Source organism: Syngnathoides biaculeatus, chromosome 3 (genome assembly GCF_019802595.1).
Source record: "Syngnathoides biaculeatus isolate LvHL_M chromosome 3, ASM1980259v1, whole genome shotgun sequence".
Lineage (NCBI taxonomy): Eukaryota > Metazoa > Chordata > Actinopteri > Syngnathiformes > Syngnathidae > Syngnathoides > Syngnathoides biaculeatus.
The window spans coordinates 7,306,506-7,330,439 of NC_084642.1; the positions used below are offsets into that span (position 1 = coordinate 7,306,506).

At 43.6% G+C, this 23,934-nt stretch overlaps 1 protein-coding gene across 1 annotated transcript; it reads left to right on the plus strand.

The window, feature by feature from the left end:
* The first annotated feature begins 8,798 nt into the window (after positions 1-8,798).
* On the plus strand, positions 8,799-16,813 carry zgc:162592 (uncharacterized protein LOC561993 homolog). The gene is made up of 2 exons (XM_061813976.1): positions 8,799-10,886; positions 15,294-16,813. The coding sequence occupies exons 1-2, from the start codon at positions 9,974-9,976 to the stop codon at positions 15,587-15,589; spliced, it is 1,209 nt and encodes a 402-aa protein (XP_061669960.1). The 5' UTR covers positions 8,799-9,973; the 3' UTR covers positions 15,590-16,813.
* Positions 16,814-23,934: the final 7,121 nt, after the last annotated feature.

A 23,934-nucleotide genomic window follows, 5' to 3' on the forward strand; every position in this document is an offset into this window, starting at 1 on the left:
TGCCGCCAAATGTGAACAATCCATCCTCTTTTCTTTTCCCTCCACCTTTTTGGTTTTCAAATGCAATTAGAAAAACAAAAATGGAGATTGTACCAATTATTTTCGTTTATTTCGCTCTTGCGTAGATAATTGAAGCAGAAAAAAATACTAGCAGCTACAACTACAATGGACAATAACTGAGCTGTACAAACCAAATTACAACGAAGACCAAAAAGATTTTGGTAAATAAATACCCGTCTGACACCGATAAAATCTCATACATAAGGTATACGCTACTTTTATATTGTAAAGCAATTTTTTTTCCCAACCGGTGTCCAGTGATAACTTTTCAGGTGTGCTGCAGGTAATTATCAAAATTCACTGAATTGGTCAGAAAATGAATATTTATGAAACATAATGGATCTTTGTTCATCTATCCATGCCAGCAAAACAGATAAATGCTCATCTCTTAGATGATTGAAGGCGACACAGTGGCTCAGCTGGGAAAGCGTTGGCCTCACAGTTCTGAGGACCAGGGTCCAATCCCGGCTCCGCCCGTGTGGAGTTTGCATGTTCTCCCCGTGCCTGGGTGGGTTTTCTCCGGGAACTCCGGTTTACTCCCACACCCCAAAAACATGCAAAAATAATTGGACACTCTAAATTGCCCCTAGGTGTGATTGTGAGTGGGACTGTTTGTCTCGATGTGCCTTGCGATCAACTGGCGACCAGTTCAGGGTGTACCCCGCCTCCTGCTTGTTGACAGCTGGGATAGGCTCCAGCCCTCCCAGCGACCCTCGTCAGGATAAGTGGCAAAGAAAATGGATGGATTTTGGTTTCTTGGTGTCCCGTGCCTGTGATAGGCTCCATCACTCGCCGTGACCCTTGTGAGGATAAGTGGCTAAGAAAATGCATGAATGGATGTTCACATTTCAAATTTAGGGTCAAATCAAAAATATGGAAAAGAAAGTACCTCACAGAACTGAGTTCGATTGTGATATTAAATGCGTTGTTGTGCTTACGTTTCCCCCGAAGTTTGCTTACAAGCATTATTAAAGCGATGTGGTGTTGTTAACTGCCCACTGAGACGCAAACACGAAGTTCCTCTTGTATCATTGCACAGCAGGTGAAAGAAGAATGAAAATATAAAGTTGTTGCTAGAAAGGATTTGGTAATTATTGCGCACGTGGTGTTCCACGCGGTCTTGGATGAGCTGAAAATCCTTGCGGTAGAAGACGTTGTCACGTTTTCCTTCTCAAGAGTCACACATTTCATCGCTACAAACGATACAGAATTCTTAATTTGATATGATGGCGCTGAGGATTGTAGCGGAAACGAACTTATCTCTATTGATGCCCGAAAATACAAAACTTCAAGGTCACAAAAGACCGTTTAAATATTGAAATAAAACTCAGTCCTGTCTTGTGCAAGTCGGACATTGTACACTCATTATTAGCATTTCTGGACTCGGGAGGGAAGCAGAGGCATTATGACATGCGTGTGTTGTGTAACACTGTGAATAATAGTCTCTTTTTTTTTTTTTCTTTCCTTTTAACATTTTAAAGCACCAGATTTCTATCTCTGGGTTCATGCGGTGTTTAGGAACACAGCACGTTCCTGTGCAAAATCCTACCAGTGAGCGGCTGGAAATGGACTGAAACTGGAATCAATAAACTCCCACAGTGACGTTGTTACTTCTGTCTATCTCGAGGATATCTTATACATTTTTTTCCAGACAATACCTAAACATTGTGTTTTTATGTCAGTCATCAGATTATAGAGGATTTTGGATATTATTTTGATTGTGATTCATCCAATTGAAACATGAATTTCTTCTGTTTCTGTCTCAGCCCCTGTTTTGGAGGGTTTTGGACTGCCGCTAGTGTCTCCCCCGTCCATCCATTTTTAAACACGTATCCTGTTCAAGGTCGCGGAGAAACCGGAGCTGATCCCAACTGATTTTGGGCTAAAGGCTGACTACAACTTGGACTGGTCAGCAGCCAATTGGAGGCTGGAATGAATCAGATAACCGTTCACAGCTACGTACCTGCAAGGGGTAGAACTCGACCTCGCTGCAAACAAGAGTAGAACGTCTGGAACGTTCCTCTCTCAGTAAAACTTGGAAGGCATTTGCGTATTTAGTGAGGTTTCTATTCAATTTTGGTCTGTTTTGTTTGTGGTAGTATGTTTTTGTCACAATTTCATTTTATTTCTGTCATACATTTCTGTCTAACCAGTTTTTGTGCACCTGTCATGTTAGGTACTGGAGAAGGCACCAAGGTAAACCAGATCATCATCGTCATTTAAGAACGTCCGTGGCAGTAGGCTGAGCTCCTGATTCAAGTTGCAACTTGATTTGTTCTTCATTTGGAGTAACATTAAGGTCCATCTCAGACCAAGTCTCTGTTCCCATCAGTTCTTAGGTCCTATCCCGGTGGAGTACTTTGGGGGCGTTGGCCCTCTGTTCCTGTTCCAATAGAACGTCTGGTGGACCCACTGCCCTCCAACGGAGCAAGAAAGGCAAGGACCTTATCAGAATCAGCTATATTGGCCAGGTATATAAGCAACGCTCAAGGAATTTTTCTATGGTAGTTGGAGCCTCCCTAGTACGACATACATGGTGAGTATGAAAAACAGTAGACAATCAGTCAATGGACCTTTCCGATGGCGATCTTAAGCTCCGCCCCCTAAGCCATGTCCCACAAGCTTACAAAATGCCGACCGTACAGAACATGTTTGAAGTGGATTCTCTATCGCGTATTCCAGATAATATTGGGGTATGTTTTTTTGCCAAATGCGTCAGACTTGTCCAAGAGAGTTCCGCAGAAAGGTCTCAACTATTTCACCCAAGGATGTGTACACGGAATTAAGATTTTGGACGGAGCAGGACGCAATGTCAGAGTTACAGTGAAACGTTGGCGGTCGATGGAAAAAAAAAAAAAAATTGACGCCTCAAAAACTTCGGATTGAAATCCAACAGGATAAAGTAGTGGAATCGTACTATGCATGTAAAGCAGGGGGAGTACTTTTTACTTGGAAAGATCACGAGTAATATCATTGTGGTCTTTAGAAGTGACTTACCTTCAAACATACAGCCTTGTGTTTGTTACTACAGTCCACATTTAGTTGTACGCGGGCTCTTCCGCGAGCCTTTATCCATCGTAGACACTTCGTCAACTGTGTTTTAAACTTTGGAAAATGAATCAAGCGGGCCCCTTGTAACCTAGCAGGATATCGTTCATCAGAATTGCACGTTCCCCCAGTGCATCTGAGGACCATTGTCTTCATAACATTAACTTTTCCAAGCGCACGCTACTGACAACCAGCATTGCTTGTGGGACAACACGGCGAGAGGGGTGAGTGGCAAGCCAAGGGTTAAGACGATGCGGCTATCTGATTGGCTATTATTGTACGAGTGCTTGACAGGTCGGAAAGGTCCATTGAGAGTGAACATTTTGTTTCTAAGTTATGCAAAAGATGCAATCTTCTACCATTTAGAGCAGTTAGCATGGCCATTAGAGTGATGTGTTTACAACATTCCTCTTGGCCTTGCATTAAAACTGGCTGATCTACTGTACTATCCTGAAATGTTTTGTCTGTCTGAAGGAAGCACAGATAGCAAGAATTGTAAATGAAAAAGTGCACAGGTTTTCATGGTATTTAGCCTATTTTAGTAGTTGGCGTCTCACCAACTTTGGTCAGGATGCTCTGACTTAAAATTCCAAGCCGAGTACCGATGGGTGTAAAGACGCACGAGATGTTGAAGGTTTTTGTTTGTTGCCTGAGTTGGCGGCGTCCTGTTATCAGTGAGACAACCTGTCAGCTTTTCATCAATCGGCCATCAAAAACTCGCCGCCTCACAATCCCTCCAAAACATCATCCATCAAGCGGCGCTGGCCGAATTAGATACCGCTGCTGCTGCCCACACAAACACTCCCTCTCTCACGAGTGTGCGCACACACAGACAAATCAAATCAATGGCTACCGTCCTCCACACCGGAAAGCTCTGCACGCAGTGAGTGGGTGGCCTGCGGAGGAGTCCACCCACCCACAGGATATTCAATTGCAAGCATGTACCAATACATCAGCTCCGTCTCTCGATTGTGTCCGCGCTCGCCTTGGGATCGCTATATTTGCAGGCAAGACCTGCTTGCGCGCACGCCCACATGTGCTGCCGACACAAAAAACATACAGTAGGCGATCTCTTTCGGTCCTGGAAGAACAAAAAAAGGCAGAGAGAAAGATTTTTATCCCAGGAAAAAAAAAAGGCTACAAGTAAACAGATACATTCATGAATGAATGAATGAATGAATGAGTCACTGCACTTGGACGTTTTTGGATCTGGTTGCCAAGCGACCAACAGGAAGTAGCCTGATGCCTTTTCCCGCAGCTTTGGACAAAGCCGCCCGCAGCTCTGCAATATATAGTTAGCACTCTTTCAACAAAAGGCTCTGGCTTTTCTAATAAGAAGGGCGGGTGGGGGGGACAAGCCCTTCCATATTTTAACAGCACAGCAGCATCTGGAAGAGCTTTAGGATTGTCGGTAGTTGTTCACTGTGGAACCACTGCACTACCATCTCACCAATTGGATGTGCCAAAATGTCATCACCTAGCACTGCACACAGTCCACGTCCCGGCAACCTCAACAACTCGACTTTGGACCCTTGCGCTGTGGATGCTCATCCAACAAGAATGGATTGGCACTGTGCTCAGTTCTTTGTGAAAGGGTCTTAGTCGTTCACTGCCAACTGTTTTCCAAGCAGAGTTCTCCACATTGCTAGCTGTTTTAGAGCATTTTGAACGATATTTGATATTTTGAGGTATTACATAGCCACACCTACCACACACCAATTGCACTTCCAGTTTCACTCCCCTGTCCCTTTTCTATTCTTATCCTTTTCCTGTGCTATCCTTTCTTGTTCTGTACGGTCTGGTTCCCTCGATTACAGGGTGTAGCACCACTGCTCTTCAGTATAAAACCAGACTTCAGTGTAACATAACATCTTTATTTGTGTTGGTGTCCTTTCTTTTACCTTTTGTCTCCCCAATCAATTTCTCAATAAATCTCCATTGTAAAAACAAAAAAATAACGCACACGGACATGTTAATATAGTTGACAGCAGATTACCAAACTTCTTTGTTGTTTTCCAAGCTAAATATTAGCCATAATGGATTTACTCCATGCTTATTTATGCCACTCTTGGTAGGTTTTGATTTTGTGATATTTGGGGCTTTTGCCTTTGGAGGTTTCTGTTTGTTTATTTTTGTCATTCAAATTGAAAAAGTCCTTCCAAATCTGTGTGTGTGAGATGTTGTGTGTTGTAGTAGTTAGCAACTAATGGCATTTCTTTTCAGGGGGCCAAAGGATATTGACAACAAGGTGTCTAAGGCAGATATTTTAAATAATTAACATTAAAATATACAATATATACAGTAAAAGTTTAAAAAAAAAAGCATCTATCAACTGTTAATTAAATTAGTGAACATGGGAGGTTTACAAGCAGCACGTTGGAACAACTCGTTGGAGTGTTGGCCTCACCCTTCTGAGGACCAGGATTCAAATCCCGGCCCTGCCTGTGTGGAGTTTGCATGTTCTCTCCGTGCCTGTGTGGGTTTTCGTCAGCTACTCCAGTTTACCTCCCACATCTCAAAAACATGCATTAATTGGAGACTCTAAATTGCCCCTAGGTGTGATTGTGAGTGCGACAGTTGTCTGTCTCCATGTGCCCATGTGCTGGGATCTGTTTCAGCACTCCCGCAACCCTCGTGAGGATAAGTGGCTCAGAGAATGGATGGATAGATGGATGGATGGAATGTTTACAAATGTGTTCAGCAGCATGAATTTTACGAGTCACAAGGAATATACTGTAGCATCAGATAATTGATGCTTCTTCAGCCTTTCATAACATGAAAAAAGGAAACAGAATCCAGTCGGGGATGTGAGATAAGAAAATGAATCCCAAGGCAAGAGTCTAACAGGCCAACTCCTTGAAAACTTCTCTTCGTCTACGCCTCATGTTGGACACTGGGCAAACAGCGCTCATTAGAACCGTGAGAAAGTAATATGTCAAAAAGCACGTAGCTGTCAGGTATCCCCAAGGGATCCTGATTGTAAAGCAGTGCCTAAGGGCACTATGCAGTACAATACGCTGTATGCATAGCAATGCGGCATACACTTTTGTATTTCCCTATGTGGCCTTAAATCCCACGCGCTCTGCAGTTCGGTGCTACCTACTAGACGAGGGGCCCGACTTAGTCCAGACACAAGCAATTCATTTGCCCCTCTTCTCTTTTTCTTTCTTTCTGTTTTGGCTTTGACAAGTGAGCAAAACTCAACTCAACTCAACTCATTTCACAACAAGCGGCAGTTTGGCAGATGAAGAATTCTTTAAAAGGGAGGCTTTAACGCAAGGGTGCCCAGACTTTTTTTTTTTTTTACCCCAAGATCTACTTTTCAACCAGCCAGCCTCTCGCGATCAACGGGATGGAGTGACCAAGTTACAAAGATCTACCCACTACAAAAAATGCAAAACATATTTATTTAAGCGGCAGCACAGTGGAGCAGCTGGTAAAGAGTTGGCCTCGCAGTTCTGTGAAACCGGGTTCGATCCCGGCCTCACCTGTGTGGAGTTTGCATGTCCTCCCCGTGCCTGCGTGGGTTTACTCCGGCCACTCCGGTTTCCTCCCACATCCCAAAAACATGCAACATTAATTGGACAGTCCAAATTTCCCCGAGGTGTGATTGTGAGTGTGGCTGTTTGTGTCTATGTGCCCTGCGATTGACTGGCGACCACTTCAGGGTGTACCCCGCCTCCTGCCCGTTTACAGCTGGGATTGGCTCCGGCACTCCCCGTGACCCTCGTGAGGATAAGCGGCAAAGAAAATGGATGGATATTTATTTCAGCGAGGGCTTAAAATAGGGGGGAACTCGCCGAGTAGTGTGTTTTCCTGTACTAAGTGTCGTCGTTTGCACATGCGTGGTGAGGTAAAGGTCAGAAAAATACGGCTGTCTTTTTTTTTTTTCTCGGCCCGCTGTTGCGATCGACCCAAACTGCCTATTGAGCACCCCTGCTTTAAGGGGTTTTATGCAACCGCTAGTTGAAGTTTACTGCAAAACTAAACATCAAATGACTCAAATATGACATATTTACATATAATTAAATGAAAAAGAGATTATCCAGCAAATACATCTTAGCTAGACATTGCTCTTTACTTAGAATTGCTTCAAACTTTAGATTTGCTACTGCTTGTATTAACGTGTCAGTCAAGGTTAGTAGAGTGGATTTTATTTCACAAAGTTACCACTGTGGATTGTATGACGAACAATACATTGTCGGCCATGTTCACTGTAATGCAAGGTTCGCCTGGCAGTTACATTATAACAGCAACAGCTTCTATACTGCCCCCAAGTGGACAGGCTGCGGACACAAGAAGGAGCGGCACAATGTCCACTGTATCGTAGCAAAAATCTGGGCAAAAACTTCTTAATGCTTTTCATTCTATTCCTGTCATGACTGGATTTTTTCATGAAGTGCAATATGCATTTAACATCAACTCACTTTCAAAATATCCCTTCAATATACATCACAGCAATTTCCAGGGGTGTCGCGCACCCAGCAAGATAAACAGGATTTTTCACATTAAATTGCCACATTGACACGCGTGGCGCTGCACGGTTTGTATCTGAGGACGTGATCAATTCTGGCTTACATTACCCTTACCACGCCTGCCTGCGGGCGCAGGGATTTGGCCGACAGTGTTCAGAGAAAGCCCGCATATATCCTCTTTAATCACCTGGCTGTCACAAATTGGGAAGTCGGGATCATTCTTCGTGCTCCGTCTCGCGCCGTGGTTTGTGGGAGGTGAGCGGCTGGCGGCCATCATTTACAGTGAACCCAAGAAGTTGACACACCTCTGTTTGAATGTCAGGTTTGTGAAATAAAAGTTTCGCAACGTTTTCCACCACTAGTGTGACCTATAACCAGTCCGACAAATTACATTTTTAAGAAATCTGTTGGAGACAGGAAAATAAAAAAAAAATAATGTGGCTGCAAAAGCGTGGGCGGTCTCTTATAGCACATTTTCCGACATGTTTGGGAGATTTTATATAATCCGATTAAAGCAAGGTTGAACTTTTTGGCCATAATTCCAAAAGATATGTTTGTCGTGAACCACAACACTGCTCATCACCCAAAAATGCCGTACCTGTAATGAAGCGTGGTATTCCTGGCATCATGCTTTGTGGCAATTTTTCACCAGGTTGAATAGGGACCTTAGTCAATTTGGAGAGGATTATGAAGAATTTTAACAAGCACAAAACCTTCAGACTTCAAAAGCAAATAAAAAGTCAGGAAAAGCTGAAATTTGTTTAGGTAAATCAAAACTAATGCAAATATTAGCAGATTTGTACCATTTAACATGACTTTAAATGTGATGAATTGTGAACACAACCAGAGGCCCAATTATTAGAGGGTGTGTCCACTTATGCAACCACATTCTTTCTTTTTATATTTTACTTCCCCTAGAGTTCTACTGGTTGTCGGTCAGTTTAACGGTGCAAAACATTTTTAAATTATTTCAATTTTTTTTATATCCCCAAAAAAATCTGGCATTTGAACCGGGGTGTGTAGACTTTGAATAGCCACTGTAGTAGTGCAGCATCAAAGACTTTTTTGTTGGTAATCTGGAAATTGGCACAGGCTGTTTATGTCACGATTTTGTCCTTTTCCTTACACAAATGCTTGATTATCCAATCAGGTTACTCGGTGGTCCCAATAATAGTTTTCGAAATATAATATATATATATATATAATATAATTATATATGCATATGATCAGAATTGATAATGTTAAGTATTATGTATTGTATACAAACAAAAAAAGTCCCCAAACCGCCATTACTCCCTCCTCTCATGTGTCCTCGTCCGTGTTGCATCTTGTGATGTTTTTTTCTTTATTATTACTATTTTTTTGGGGATCATGCTTAGTTTGTGTTGTAGGACTGGATTCTAGATCGTGGTGGAACAGAATCAGTCTGTCTTTGGTCGTGTTAAAAGCGCACCACACACATACAATTGGTTATATACAACTTATGAAGATTTTAATAAGAAAAATCCTCACAAGTGTTTATTGGGGCTAATCAAGGGAAATTCTGAAAGTTTACGCGCCAGTACAAAATCCTGAACTCGACGAGCATAGGTTTCCAAACCAGTGTGCCTTTGCATAATATTGCACTTATTTTGTGTGTGTGTGGGGGGGAAGTGTTATTTACTAATTGTATTAATATCTTTGTTAATGGCGGCGTGGTGTTTCAGCTGGTAAAGTGTTAGCCTCACAGTTCTGAAGTCCCAGGTTCAATCCCGGCCCCGCCTGTGTGGAGTTTGCATGTTCTCCCGGTGCCTGTGTGGGTTTTCTCCCACCTCCAAAAAACATGCAACATTAATTGGACACCCTAAATTGCCGCTAGGTGTGATTGTGAGTGCGACTGTTTGTCTCGATGTGCACTGCGATTGGCTGGCAACCAGTTCAAGGTGTACCCGCCTCCTGCCCGTTGACAGCTGGGATAGCCTCCAGCACCCCACGGCGATCCTTATGAGGATAAGCGGCTAAGAAAATGGATGGATGGATCTTTGTTCGTGCATTAATGTCAGCATTGTATAGTGACACAGAACAATTCAATGGTTTTGGGACGTGCAATGAAGGTGTGTTGCTGTTCCTGAAACAGAATCCTGCACAGATCCGTTTTGGGTTGAATAAAACGGGCTCTTTTTTGTCGAAGATCAGATTTTAGGTCAAAGCGGTGCTTTGGCAAAGATTGGTTCGATGGGAATGTTTTTGTGTTCATCCTGTCTTTTAGGACACTCACCAAAAATGATTTGTGGTGCCAAATTGAAGATAATGTGGAAATGTGAAGTTCGCTGCTTGTGATTTTGGGAGGCAGGTTGACGCAGCCCTGCACTAATTGGCTCAGGTGTGCAGCTGATTGTGCAAATAGTTGCATGGAAGCTGCAGGGCTCCCTCCTGCTCTTGAACGCAGCACCTTTTTTTTTTCCTCTCCTGTTTTCCTGGGTGGTGGTGGTGGTGGGGGGGGGGACGCTTCGCCTGCAAAATGTCTCCGTGAGGAAACCATGAACGCGTCCCTGAACCTGTCCGGCGCTGACCTCGACCCCCAAAGGGTGGCGCAGCTGCAGCACCGCTCCGTCAAGGTGAGCGTCATCATCGTCCTGGGGGTGATGATCACCTTGGGCAACATCGCGGTCCTCCTGGTGATCACGTCGTCCGTGGCCGGCTGGTCGAGGAGCTCCCGGTACTTCCTGCTGTCCCTGACGGCGGCGGACTCCGCCTTCGGGCTGCTGGTCATGCCCTTGAACTTGTGGGTGAGTCTCCTCAAGGACTACACCGACGGGCCCGACCAGCTGTGTCACGTGGTGGCCTTTTGCAACGCCACCGTGTACTCCACGTGCATGTACACGCTGGCCGCCATCAGCCTGGAGAGGTACGTGGCGGTGCTGTACCCGCTCAAGTACTCGTCCATGATGACCAGAAGACGGACCCTGCTCCTGATCGCCTTTTCCTGGTGCTTCCCGCCGTGTCTCCTGGCCCCCATCTGCTTCCCGGACGGCATCATCCAGGTGCACTTCTCCACCGCCTCGCTGGTCTGCAACCCGTCCTACTCCACCAACGTGGGCTACTCGCTGAGCTTGGCCTGCGTCATCTTCTTCCCGTGCTCGGCGGTCATGACCTACGCCAACTTGCGCGTGTGGTGCGCCGCCCGGAGGCAGAGCCGCAAACTGCGCCGGCTCGAGCGCGCGCATCGCAGGAGGCACAACGTGGCCTCCAGGGTTCTGGTGCCCGTCATGGCCGCCTACTTTACTTGCTGGACGCCGTGCATGGCGGCAATGATCTACAACGGTAAGCACCATTTATCTATGACCATGAGCGTATCTAGGCTTTTTTTGGGGGGGGGGGGTATAATGAACCCAGCACTCCTATAAAGCTAGTGCACCGACGTTATAAAATCACGTGACTTTTGTTTACCTCGCCATATTGCCAGTCAAGCTAAGCATTGCTCAATGTTGGAGACGACACGAAAATATGTTTTATAGCACGACGCCCAGAATCTCGTCTGTTTTGGTAAGACATTTAGACGGTGAAAATAAACGGGGAAAAATTAGATAAACTTGGCATAGAGGACCAGTTTTTTAATTCCGAAGTCGATGTTTTCGCCAATAAGAAATTGGACTGCCGCTTGTCTTGAACAACTGGATCTACTCACGGATCTGGTGAGTAAGCCACCAAGATTTCCACGGAAAACTTAAGCGTATAAAAGTCTGGATGCATACAAATACTTAGTTGCTGGATCTGTTCCCAATCGGGAATAAATCCCACATACAGATGGGTTTTCGGCTCAGTGTGTTCGGCGGCACGTTAACCTTTGCCGGAATCTATCCATCTTTTCATCTCGTATTCAATACAAATACCAATGTTTGAATAAATGACCCATGGTTTCACACAAACTCACATTCATTAACTATGATGGGGTGGGGGGAACGGTGTCGTCGCCACGGAACGTACACGGAAGCGATTGCGGTCACACTTAACCTCTGTAAACCTCTCTGCGACAGTTTTTTTTTTTTTTTTTTAATAATACGCCTTGTTCTCAAATGAGCCAACTTTGCATTATAAATACTTCTCGGTAATTTGAGTAATATTAATAATTCCTACCTGAAATGAAGTGATCGCTACACAGGCGTGTGTGTATTTTGGTTGGGCACCATCCGTCACGTTTAATTGCCAAAATCCATCGATCTTTTCTGGTCTTTTCAGCTGGTATTCCATAGAATGATCTATTTTGAACATGTCACGTCTGTTGTGACAAGCGACCGCACAACAGGTCTCGGGTATTGTAAATATTCTCCTCCGTTTCAATGTCTCCCACATTGTCGAGCGGCTCTGTTTGCCCGGCAATATGGCGCCGTGAAAATGGTGACGTCACGACCTCTATACCTGCCATCCTAGAATTACCCCGGGTTAACGGGCAAACTTTGTTTTACTACTGCACAATCTAGTTAGATCCAGTTTAAAGGCAATGTCAAATATTCTTCAGAGTCATCTTTGAGTCAAGTATATGATTAAAAAAAACAACACAAGGAGTGTCTCCACTAGTTGTAGCTTATCTATCTATCTATCTATCTATCTATCTATCTATCTATCTATATCTATCTATCTATCTATCTATATCTATCTATCTATCTATCTATCTATCTATCTATCTATCTATCTATCCTGAACTACTTCAGATGTCGAGGCGATCTAAAGTATACAATTTGTATTTATTCTTGCTTGGGGGGGTTGAGGAAAAATGTACTACAATAAAAAATAGAACTTAGTCGCAGTTACAGGAAAAAAAATTGGGAGTGTCACAATTTGCTTAGTTGAGGTAAAAACAAAAAAAAGTCAACACGATATTGTAATTGTTGTTCACTTACTGTATTTACGGTTGTGTATCACTCAAATGTTTGATCAGACCGAATCGTCATTTTTCATGATCTTGCTTTTTATACTATGAAATATATTAGCGGATTGAATTATTTTGTCTTCAGGCAAAATGTTACGTCTGCCTGATGTCGGTGGCTGTGAATAAGCTTCAGGTCAATTAAGTAATACAGTAACGGGTTTCCGCAGGAAGAAAAAACGGGCACGTGCAAAAAAAAAATCCCCAAAAATTACTTTGCAACAAGGTCAGTCTGAATCTCATCTGATCACGTGACGCTTTACCAAGTCGTGCTCCTTACTGAACTCACGCCACTTATTCCCGTAAGCTTCTCGGTTATTTGCAGATGCTGATATTTTGGGCACTATTTTAACTTCTTGCTCTTGTGACTGTTGGATCATAGTTTATCTTCAAGTGCTTTTAGGTATTGACGAGTGTATGACTCATGTGGGTTCTCCTGCAGCCTGAGAAGACAAAACTTTCTTTTAACTTTAATTTCATGGTTTTACCACGGACATAGTATTTCATTCGAGCCGGTGGAATTTTTTTTACGAGTAAATGTGGCGAGTGGAAGTGACATTCACTTTTAAAGAGGGGGAAAAAAGGTCTTTTCTAAAATTTCTCACCTTACGCTGGTTTTGGATTACTTGATTTGTAAGTCGTAATTTTCACATTTATATCTCCAGTTGCGTCACTTGCTTGAACGATTCATTTTGCCTGGGCATGAATAAATACACTGATTTTAAGGCCAATTCTTATGAGTTGTGGATTTTTGGAAATGTTTTCACCAACTTCGGCCATTTCGCTCTCATGCTGTAATCAAGACTGAATGTGGTCTTACTGCAGAGTATTTTTAGAAATTAAAAGCCTTTTCCAAATATGCTTGCCGTCCATCTGATATCCAGGAAAATCCCTGCAAAGCTCAGTCTTTAATGTATGCCTGCCGTTTGAATGATTACCTTTTTAAAGTTTTTTTTTTCTTTTCTTTCTTCCACCTTATTTGAGACTTTGGACTGATTGTTTGTGCCGTTGAAGGCGATTTACGGTGTCTTTTCCTCAACAATGTTTTTACCTTTGTCCACTCCCACAGTGGATTTGAAATAAAACAAAGGGAACAACAGAGTGTGAAGTGGCTGGGATGAGTACCAGGACCTCCAAATCTGAGACCATGGGCCTCGGTCGGAAACGGGTTGTGTGGCCTCTCCAGGTTGGGGATGAGATCCTGCCCAAGTGGAGGAGTTCAAGTATCTTGGGGTCTTGTTCACAAGTGAGGGAAGAATGGAGCGGGAGATCGACAGACTGATCGGTGCAGCGTCTGCAGTGATGCGGACTTTGTATCGGTCCGTTGTAGTGAAGAGGGAGCTAGAGGCCTTGTAGCTCAGTGGTTGGAGCACTGGTTTGGTAAACCAGGGGTTGTGGGCTCGTATCCCACTGGGGCCTCCACTCCCTGAGAAGGGTTGCGTCAGGAAGGGCATCCGGCGTAAAAATTGTGCCAAACATATATATGCGTTCATCTGAGATGACACGCTGTGGCGACAAGCCGAAAGAAACACAGTAGTAAAGAGGGAGCTAAGTCGAAAGGCGAAGCTCTCTATTTACCAGTCGACCTACGTTCCTACCCTCACCTATGGGCACGAGGTGTGGGTCATGACCGAAAGAAAAAGGTCCCAGATACAAGCGGCCGGAATGAGTTTCCTCCGCAGGGTGTCCGGGCTCTCCCTTAAAGAGAGGGTAAGAATCTCGGTCATCTGGGAAAGTGTCAAGCCGCTGCTCCTCCGCATTCATAGGAGCCAGATGAGGTGGCTGGGGCATCTGATTCAGATGCCTCCCGGATGCCTCCTTGGTGAGGTGTTCCGGACATGTCCCACCAGAACAAGACCCCGAGGACGACTCGGGACACGCTGGAGAGACAATATCTCTCGGCTGGCTTGGGAACGTCTCTGGATCCCTCCGGAAGAGCTGGAAGAAGTGGCTGGGGAAAGGGAAGTCTGGGTATCCCTGCTGAAGCTACTTACCCTGCGACCTGACCCGGAAAAGTGGTAGAAAAGGGATGGATGGATGGATGGATGGATAGATGGATAACAACTCTTTATTTTTAGTTGCCCTTGAAGTAGAATGGCAATGTACCATACCTGGCAAATTACGTCTCGAGTCAGTGAACCAAATACTGTAGTTTTGAGCCTTTAAATATTTCATGAATCATGAAAATTCCACTTTTGCAAAACTTGATCTCATTTCAAATCTTTTTTTCGCCAACAAACTTTTTAAAATGTCATTCTGTACGAAACAAATCCAATACAAGTTAATCGGAATACACTCGACCCCTGCGGTTCCTTGGAGTAGGGACAAGGCCAGACCACAAATACTAAAAATGTGTGGATAATTGATACAGCATGTTTGAAGCTAAAAAGCTCCTCGCATCTGAAATAATCACTTGGTGCCGATTTCCTAGTATATCAAAGCAAAAAGAATCGGCTGAGCGATGGCTTGTCTCCTGAAAAATGTGAAAATTAGGACATTTTTTCATTTAAGTCACCACTGAACTTCTGGACCTTTTTATATTGTCACTACACTACTGGTCAAAGTGATTTGAGAAAGCAACATTAAAAAAAAAAACAACATAAAATATATAACTATACTGCGTGGGTAGGATTTGGTAATCCTTTCAACTGACCTATGTAGTTGATTTTTAGAATCATGAAGTGGTTGAAGCAAACTATAATAAATTTTGTCCCAAAATGACTTGGGGCATTATATCTGGACGGCGTCGATATTTATAGAGCATATTTTGTGCGTTTGCTCATTGGTGTTGTTTTCTACCCTAGCGCTGTCGGGTAGCTCGGTGCCAGAGTGGCTTGAATTTGTTGTGGTTTGGCTGCCAACGTCCAACGGCTTCCTCAACTGCATCTTCTACTTCTGGATCAACAAAAGCTTCCGTCAGAAATTCCACCTCATCATGCACAGACTTGCCTTGACGCTCTGCCCGGCGCTCGTCGACACTCTGGGATGCTGCAGGCCCTCGGAGGTTCCGTTCGGCTCGGGATTTCTGTATTACGACAACGGCGTCCACGAGCGCTCTTCCAGCGTTTCCTCCACCTGCACGCTGACGACCTTGGCCTAGAAGCTCTTTCACGAAGAGCAGCGCGTGGAAGAGGTGGAAGAGCGCCTTTTTATGTGACTGAAGCTACTTCACCGGTTAATTAATTTGGAGGGGGAATCGAGTCGATGTGCAAACGCTCGGACGCTGGCGCCGGGCTACGACGGCGTGTATTTAATAATTGCAGATATGCACTGTAAAATAGAATTGAATGTATTTTTTTATTTTGTTTTATGAACATGCAGTCGAAAGACTGTCTTGTTTAAATCCTGTGGATTATTATTATTTTTTTTTTTTTGGGTCTTTTTTTTTTTTTTGCCACCCCACACTGTTGCAAGGATTCGAACGCACTGTCAGTGAACACCTCTTAAAGCACCTTTTTAGTAATTTTAGAGTAACGCTCCAGCCTAGTCCGCTCACCTCATATCCCAACTGTCTTTATTATACATTGCTAAATGAGTATTTTAAAGTCATATTCCGCAGACGTCGATCCATTGACATATTTGGATGTGCGTGTGACTGCAAGCGCTTTTGAAGGATCTTTGCCATCCACCTGTTCATCATTTATTTTTTTTTTTTTTAAACATGAGAATGGAAGACGTTGGCACATAACAGCTGGGCGAGGTTAACCTTTCAGTCGCGCCGTTTGAGTGTATGCAAGGAGAAAAGTAATTAAGCGGCAACACCGCGGAAAGGTCACCGGCGGGTGTGCTGCCGGAAGATAACTTTGATAACTTGTGGGGTTGTTTGTTCTTCCTGTGAGGTTCCTCATCTGTCCATCAGATGTGCGCCGCCGGCGCCGGCGAGGTGTCGCGTCTGGTCTGAACGTTGCTTGTTGCAAGGAAACGTGGTTTTTTTTTTTTTTTTTTTTTTTACAAAGGTGTAATATGTTGTGCGTTCCAGAATATGTCGGTTACACGTGAGATTTTTGTTTAAATTATTTTTTGTTTGTAAAATAAGGGATGAACTTGTTTGTGAATGATTAAATGAAATAAAGCATTATGCCTTTTGAACTGTGTGAACTGCAAAGTTTGTGTCTTACAAAATAGTGCCGTGTTTGCAGGTTCTTTTTATAGCGACAACATAAGCAAAAAAAAAAAAGAATTATTAGCTTGGGGCAAAGTGCCACACGCAGACCCAACTGTTAAAAAAGAAAAAAAAAATTGGCTCTAAACCAACATTGAAATGTTTCATCCGTGGCCTGTGCGCCATCCTAACACAGAGTTTGAAGGAAATTAGCATTATCCTGAATGCAACATAAACAATAAACATATTTGCTAACAGTTTGGCCTTGGCAGAGTTCCGAGCTAACTGATTGCTGTTATTCTGTTTTTGTTGCTTTTGTTATTGCAGGGAAGTTAAGTGTGCATTTTTTCTTTATCCTGTAAATATTTTCCCTTCCTTCTATAGCACGGTTGTCAAAGTCATTTTCCTCGTGGGCCAGATTATACTTGCAGTTTCCCTCAAAGGCCATTATGGCTGTGAAATAATAAAAATCTTTAACTGCCTCATTATATTTACATGTGAAATTTATGAAATTTATCAATTATTGTTTTCCAACTATTTGTTGTTTGGTAACAAAAATGCTTGTAATAGCTCAACGTTATCATTTATGGAATGACAATTTGAAATTTTGGTACAGATTTGAACAAAAAAATCATGGAAGTTTATACACATGATTTGCCTCCGCGGGCCACATAATATCATGCAGTGGCCCAGAAATTGCCCCGGGGCCTTGAGTTTGACAACTGTGATTCATAGCAAAAAGATTAATTCAGGATTTTTTTTTTCTTAAATTACAGTTCAGTAAAGTTCTGAGAGTTTAATCAAACTGCATTGAAAGTTTCCTGTTAAGCCACCGTATTAATAATCTATGAAGAATGTACATTGTTTTAATGAGCACCAAAGGTGGAGGAATATTAGAAAGTCAATTGTGGAGTGATATGAAGTGGGACCATCTTATCACTCACTCGGTTTAATCTGGCTGGTGTGTGGGCTCCACTATCCTCAAAATGTTGAATCCTTAAACCCTGGTCGCAACATTAAATACACCCGCCCCCTTCAAATGAGATAAGCCGTTTCCAAAATTCCGCCTTTACAAAAGCCCCCCTCGAAAAAGGACTGCAAATAAAAATGGCTGGATAGGTCACGGATGCCAATTTGCAAGTGGATGAGTGCGCAATTAGATTGAAGTTGCTCTTTAAAGCGGTGAAACACTGTTTCAGCCTCATTTTTACAGGAATGTTTTTTAATAATGTCAATATTGAGAAAAAAAAAATTTGGCCCATTTTGAGAGGTCAAGTCTGTGTGATGCGATGCCATACTGAACATTTTCTACATGAGCATACAGGATTATCTCTTTTGGTTGTTTGGTAGCCAATTTTAAAATGGACGTTATGGTCACCGATGTGAATTTAGAGGGTATGGAACAGTACTTAAAATTTTTGATCATTTAAAAATGTTTGGCGCCGGTTAAAGCGTTGGCCTCACAGTTCTGAGGACCCGGGTTCAATCCCAGCCCCACCTGTTGGAGTTTGCATGTTCTCCCCGCGCCTGTGTGGGTTTCCTCCGGGCACTCCGGTTTCCTCCCACATCCCCAAAACGTGCAACATTAATTGGACACTCTAAATTGTCCCTAGGTGTGATTGTGAGTGTGACTGTTGTCTGTCTCCATGTGCCCTGCGATCGGCTGACAACCAGTTCAGGGTGTCCCCCGCCTCCTGCCCGTCGACAGCTAGGATGGGCTCCAGCAGTCCCCGTGACCCTCGTGAGGATAAGCGGCAAAGAAAATGGATGGATTAAAAATGTTTTACTGTACAGCAGAACAAGATGCATCTCAACGGTCTCCTGTGAGTTGGACGTTTCCCGCATCATTTGCCTTCTGCTCCACTAGCTAGGAGAGGAATGTCAACTTTTATCCGGCATTAGTATTGGGCTGAGCGCTCTTAGTCTCGTTTTTAATCCCGTTTCCTCACGCTGGAGCTCAGTAGAGGCAACGGTGAACAGTCTCTTTACAGCCATGTCGCATCAGATTGGACTAATGATGGCTTTCAGTTTAATAAATCCGCACAAACTTTTTTTTTTTTTTTACCTGTTTGAATCTTGTTCAATATTTACTATATTCTGTCTTTAAAGTTAAAATATTGTGGTCATTTATGCAAATATTAGATCATACATTGATATGAGCGTGTGCACCTATTTGACTACTCCCAATAGATACTTTTCAGTGATGTCACGTTTTGGCTATGGTTATTGTTTGATCTTTTATCTTAAGAGAGGTGATTGAGGCACTTGTGCCGGAGTGAGGAATAAAGAAAGAAGCCACATGTGAAACTCGAGAGCAAGTATCATCTCGTTATTATTAGATTGAGCTACAGTATCGTACTTCCCATATATAGCAAGTGTGGTGTAATTGTGATTGTGTCGAGACACAGATGAGAATTTTCCGCGGATTCCCGCAATTCCGAGTTTTTTCAGCTGAAAATGTAATTTTTGTGAAACGTGTAAATCGGTTGAGAAAATTTGGAGCGGGGGGGGTTGACGCAGGGCGAGGCTGTGATCAAGACCGGCCGCCAGCATCTCGAACGTTTTACTAAGGTTCGCCGAGCGTTGCACGCGTTTGGCTATCGTTAGTCAGTCGTAATTCGAGCTTTACTTGAAGAGTTTGTTTTCAAAACGAGACATAGGCATTTTTTTCAGATTTACGAAACTCGTGCCAAAATTATCCAGCTCCGAATGGATAATTTTGACGCGAGTTTCGTAAATCTGAAAAAAATGCCCATGTCTCGTTTTGAAAACAAACTCTTCACTTGGTTGTTACTTAGTCATTTGCTTTGCAGTGAACGACTCACTGGCGTCCTGTCAACGACCACTGAACAATCCCGTAGCGCACACAGCGTGTAAGTAAAGTCAAACGAACGTCCTTTGGCGTCCATTGAGCGTCATTCGTGCCTTTCCCGAACGTCCACGCATATTGGTATATAAACCGTTGCTTTGCATTCTTACTTGCAGCGCTAGTTGCTGAAGTCCGCACCCCAACTTTTTGTCGTCTAGGTGGCATGATGCTGACTTCAAACTCACGAGAACAACTGAAGTGAGTATGAAATTTCCAACGTTTTCATTCCCGTTCCACTAAAAATTACACGCCACCAAAACGCTATTCTGTCATTATTCACCCGTTTAGTCACACGCTCAACACGCTCGTCTAACGTTGACAAATCGCTCATCGCGTGCCAGTGACACATTAGCACACGCTAATGGTTTTTAGGGGTATCTTAGTTGGTCGCTGTTACACGCTTCTTGTGCTTTAGACACACGTTATTCATGCGTTAGACACACGTTAATCACACGCCAGATGTGTCATCCTCATTTGAGAACGCTGAAAAATAGAATGAAAAATTGAAATGTTCAGAGAACGTTAACCAGAACGTCATGGTGTGATGCGGCCATTACGGAGAAAAAAAAAACAAAACGAACGAAGATGACAACGAATTGACAGCGAAGGAGGCGTACGTGCGGTGTTCCACGCCCGAGGATGTGCAGCTAAAGGCTACGGCTAGCAACAGCCACGAGGTTCACGTTATCGGCCGCAAAGATGGAAAGCAAAGTTTCACTGCGGGTGGTAGGAGGCATATTGCTAGACCAAACTGTAAAAATATGTAAAAATGCGATGGTGGAAAATGACATTTGTTGCATGCACTGTGCGTTTACGACAACACTTTTCATCTTGTTGCAGTGTTTGCCAAATTGCAGTTTAAGTTACACTGAAGGTGACTCTGCAGGAAAGCATGTGAATTTTCCTAAACGACCTTCCAGTCCTTCGGGGGGGACGGGCCTTGTTTTAGTGAAGCTTTTAGGCAGTTGTCAAAGCTTTTATAATACTCCTGGGATATTTCTCAGAGGACAGAAAACCTGTCATGCTCCTCTCGACATGGCCGTGCGTCTTGATCTGCGGAGTCCCCGAGTGCCAAATGTGAACTAACGTCCTAACACTTGTCTGTGTAAAAAAAAAAAAAAAAACCTAATCATGGCAAGCATGGTTGCTGTAAAGCTGACCTTTCAAGAAATCATGTTTTTTGTCCAGCGTCACTAAGTGTTTTTGCCGTCATTTGCCATCTTTGCTGCGACTGGTCTCGCAGGACTGATGTGCATTAGCAGCCTCGCCTCTCGTGGAAATAATTGACGGGCTCTCATGTTATGTTGAGCGCTGCGTCGTCTCCCGCAGGTGCTTTCTGACAGGGACGCGTCATTCCGGACGGCCGTCCCTGCTGACTTTGATGCAAGTAATGAGCACAAATGCGGTACGAGAGGGGGAACAAAAAAACTGTACGGCGAAGGCCCGGTATCTCCATGTTCATTATGTTGTCTTTCAATAGCGCATTTAGCTATTTGGACAAGGGGTGGTACCGTCTCACTGTAACATAATTTCAACCATGTGTGACAGGCTTGCATTCAGCGCGCCCACCTGCTGTCTCTATTTGCGTTTCATGCATGGAATATGCTCAAGAATTTCTTTCCAGCAGCACAATGAGTTCATAGTGTCCCCTTTTGTTCAGTCTGAGTATGGCAGTGCAACCTGAACGGTTGATATGAACACTACCGCACTGCGCTGAGGTCACGAAGTTACACATTGACTCCGGTTCAAAGTTTGACATTTGTTCTAGTGCTTCTGGGGTGTGCTAGAACGGATTGTGAGCCAACATGAACTTCTGATCCCAGGAATGTTGTTCTGGATAAAAAATACCCACAGACACTAGCACTATACAAAGTGAAAGAGCGGCCGTTAAGACAACTGCAAAGTGGGAAATCCATATTGTAGTTGGAGCAATATTGTTGTCTATTCAGCAATTTGCCTTGCTTAAGTGATCGAATATCCCAATCCATTCATTTTGAATTTTGTCATTAATATTGTGATATGCAGTGAAAGCAGGGCGCAGGCGGAGGAACAATTAGAAAGATGGAGGCATGCACTGGAAAAGTGCAAAAGTAAAACAGAATATATGTGCGTGAATGAGAGGGGCGGTGGGGGAAGAGTAAAGCTCCAGGGAGAAGAGATGCCGAGGGTGGACGGCTTCAAATACTTGGGGTCAACAATACAGAGCAATGGAGAGTCTGGTAAGGAAGTGAGGAAACGGGTCCAAGTAGGTTGGAACAGCTGGAGGAAAGGTGTCTGGTGTTCTATGTGACAGAAGACTATCTGCTTGGATGAACGGCAAAGTTCGTAAAGAGTGGTAATGCATGCGCAAGTCTGGTGTGGCGGAGAAATATAAGGTGGAGGTGGGACTGCGTCAGGGATCCGCCCCTTCCTCTTTGCTGTAGTAATGGATAGGCTGACAGATGAGGTTAGACTGGAATCCCCTTGGACCATGATGTTCGCAGATGATATTGTGATCTGCAGTGAAAGCAGGGAGCATGCAGAGGAACAATTAGAAAGGTGGAGACATGCACTGGAAAGGAGAGGAATAAAGATTAGCCGAAGTAAAACAGAATATATGTGCGTGAATGAGAGGGGTGGAGGGGGAAGAGTGAAGCTCCAGGGAGAAGAGATGGCGAAGGTGGACGACTTCAAATACAGTACTTGGGGTCAACAATACAGAGAGCAATGGTGAGTGTGGTAAGGAAGTGAAAAAAATGCTCCAAGTAGGATGGAACAGTTGTCGGAAGGTGTCTGGTGTTCTATGTGACAAAAGAGTCTCCGCTAGGATGAAGGGCAAAGTCTATAAAACAGTGGTGAGGCCTGCCATGATGTACGGATTAGAGACGGTGGCACTGAAGAAACAACGGGAAGCAGAACTGGAGGTAGCAGAAATGAAGATGTTGAGGTTCTCGCTCGGAGTGAGCAGATTGAATTGGATTAGATATGAGCTCATTAGAGGGACAGCCAAAGTTGGATGTTTTGGAGACAAGGTTCGAGGGAGGGGACTTCGATGGTTTGGACATGTCCAGATGCGAGAGAGAGAGACTATATTGTTAGAAGAGTGCTGAGGATGGAGGTACCAGGCAAAAGAGCGAGAGGTAGACCAAAGAGAAGGCTCACGGATGTTGTGAGGGAAGACATGAAGACTGTAGTTGGTAGAGAGGAAGATGCAGGAGATGGGCTAAGATGGAAAAAGATGACATGCTGTGGCGACCCCTAACGGGACAAGGTGAAAAGAAAAGAAGATACATTTTGTCATAGCCCGTTGCATAAAAAAAATGAACGGGTTAAAGTCAATAATCATCACCGTGCAGTCATTGACATCTTTTAAATTAAAGACTAGTGAAAAGAAACAGCACCCATAATAAGAACATAAGAGAATATGAATCATTGCGCGTGCCCCGTGGCTGTAATGATTAGAGATGCCATTTACACGGCCGCTCGGGGATGGGAAACAAATTGTGCGATTAATTAACAGTTGGGAGTGACAATGTGGAGCCGCACTGATTACTTGTCAATGGATAAAAAAAGAATGCGGAAGAATTCGGACATCTTTTGCAATAATTGGGGTCATTTCGGCCTTTGGGACTCGCAGGTGTGCCGAGCTCGTTTCTGTCACGGGAAACATTGCAGTTAGGGTTTATGACCGCAAACTCATACAAGGTACTGTAAAAGTTTAATTGCATCATCGTGTTATTACATATACACAAGAAATTGAGCGATAACTAGTTTTGAAATCAGAATTCAAAGATATTGATTTGTTCAGTTACCTTAACTTTTCAAGCCCCCGAGTTTGAAAACAACTGAGTTAGTATGTATAAATGGGTTTGGTTACCAAAAAAAAAAAATGCTTGCAATATTTTAACATTATTCTTTATTACCCTTAACAATTAGAATTTTTAGATTTTACTGAGAAGTATGGAAGTTGATGCATGTGATTTACTTCTCTGAGCCACATAAAATACTGGAAGGGGAGCCGTGTGTTGCCCCTGAGCCTTGTGTTTGACACCCGTGTTTTATACAGTGTACTCAGGTGTCGTAGAATTGTATCTATAAAAGCTTTTAAATTCGTTACACAAGCTATCTTGTCCACAGTTTTAAGTACATCGTTTCAATTTGCGTAAGATGAGATGGGCGGAATCTATCCCAGCTGACTTTGGGTGAGGGGCCCAGTACACCCTGGCGGGGTCACCGGCCAATCGTAGGGCTCGCACAGACAAACAACCAATCAAACACTCATTCCTGCCTACGGACATTTTCGAATCCGTGGCTCTCAGAATCAAAACAAAGCTCAATACTTTTTTTTTTTTCTTCCTCCCAATATTTTTAGCAGGCATTTAATGACATGAGACGGCAGATAAAAGAGTAAATGTAGACTCCTGCTTGTGGTATGATTATGCGTAAACTGCAAATAATACCCATTTATGAAATGGTGCCAGATTAAGGATTTCCA

Excerpts from the sequence above, each read along its gene's own strand:
- zgc:162592 (XM_061813976.1), top strand. The coding sequence starts at position 9,974 with ATGGAAGCTGCAGGGCTCCCTCCTGCTCTTGAACGCAGCACCTTTTTT. Across the intron at positions 10,887-15,293 it reads GGCGGCAATGATCTACAACG|CGCTGTCGGGTAGCTCGGTG; the intron begins GTAAGCACCATT and ends TTTCTACCCTAG.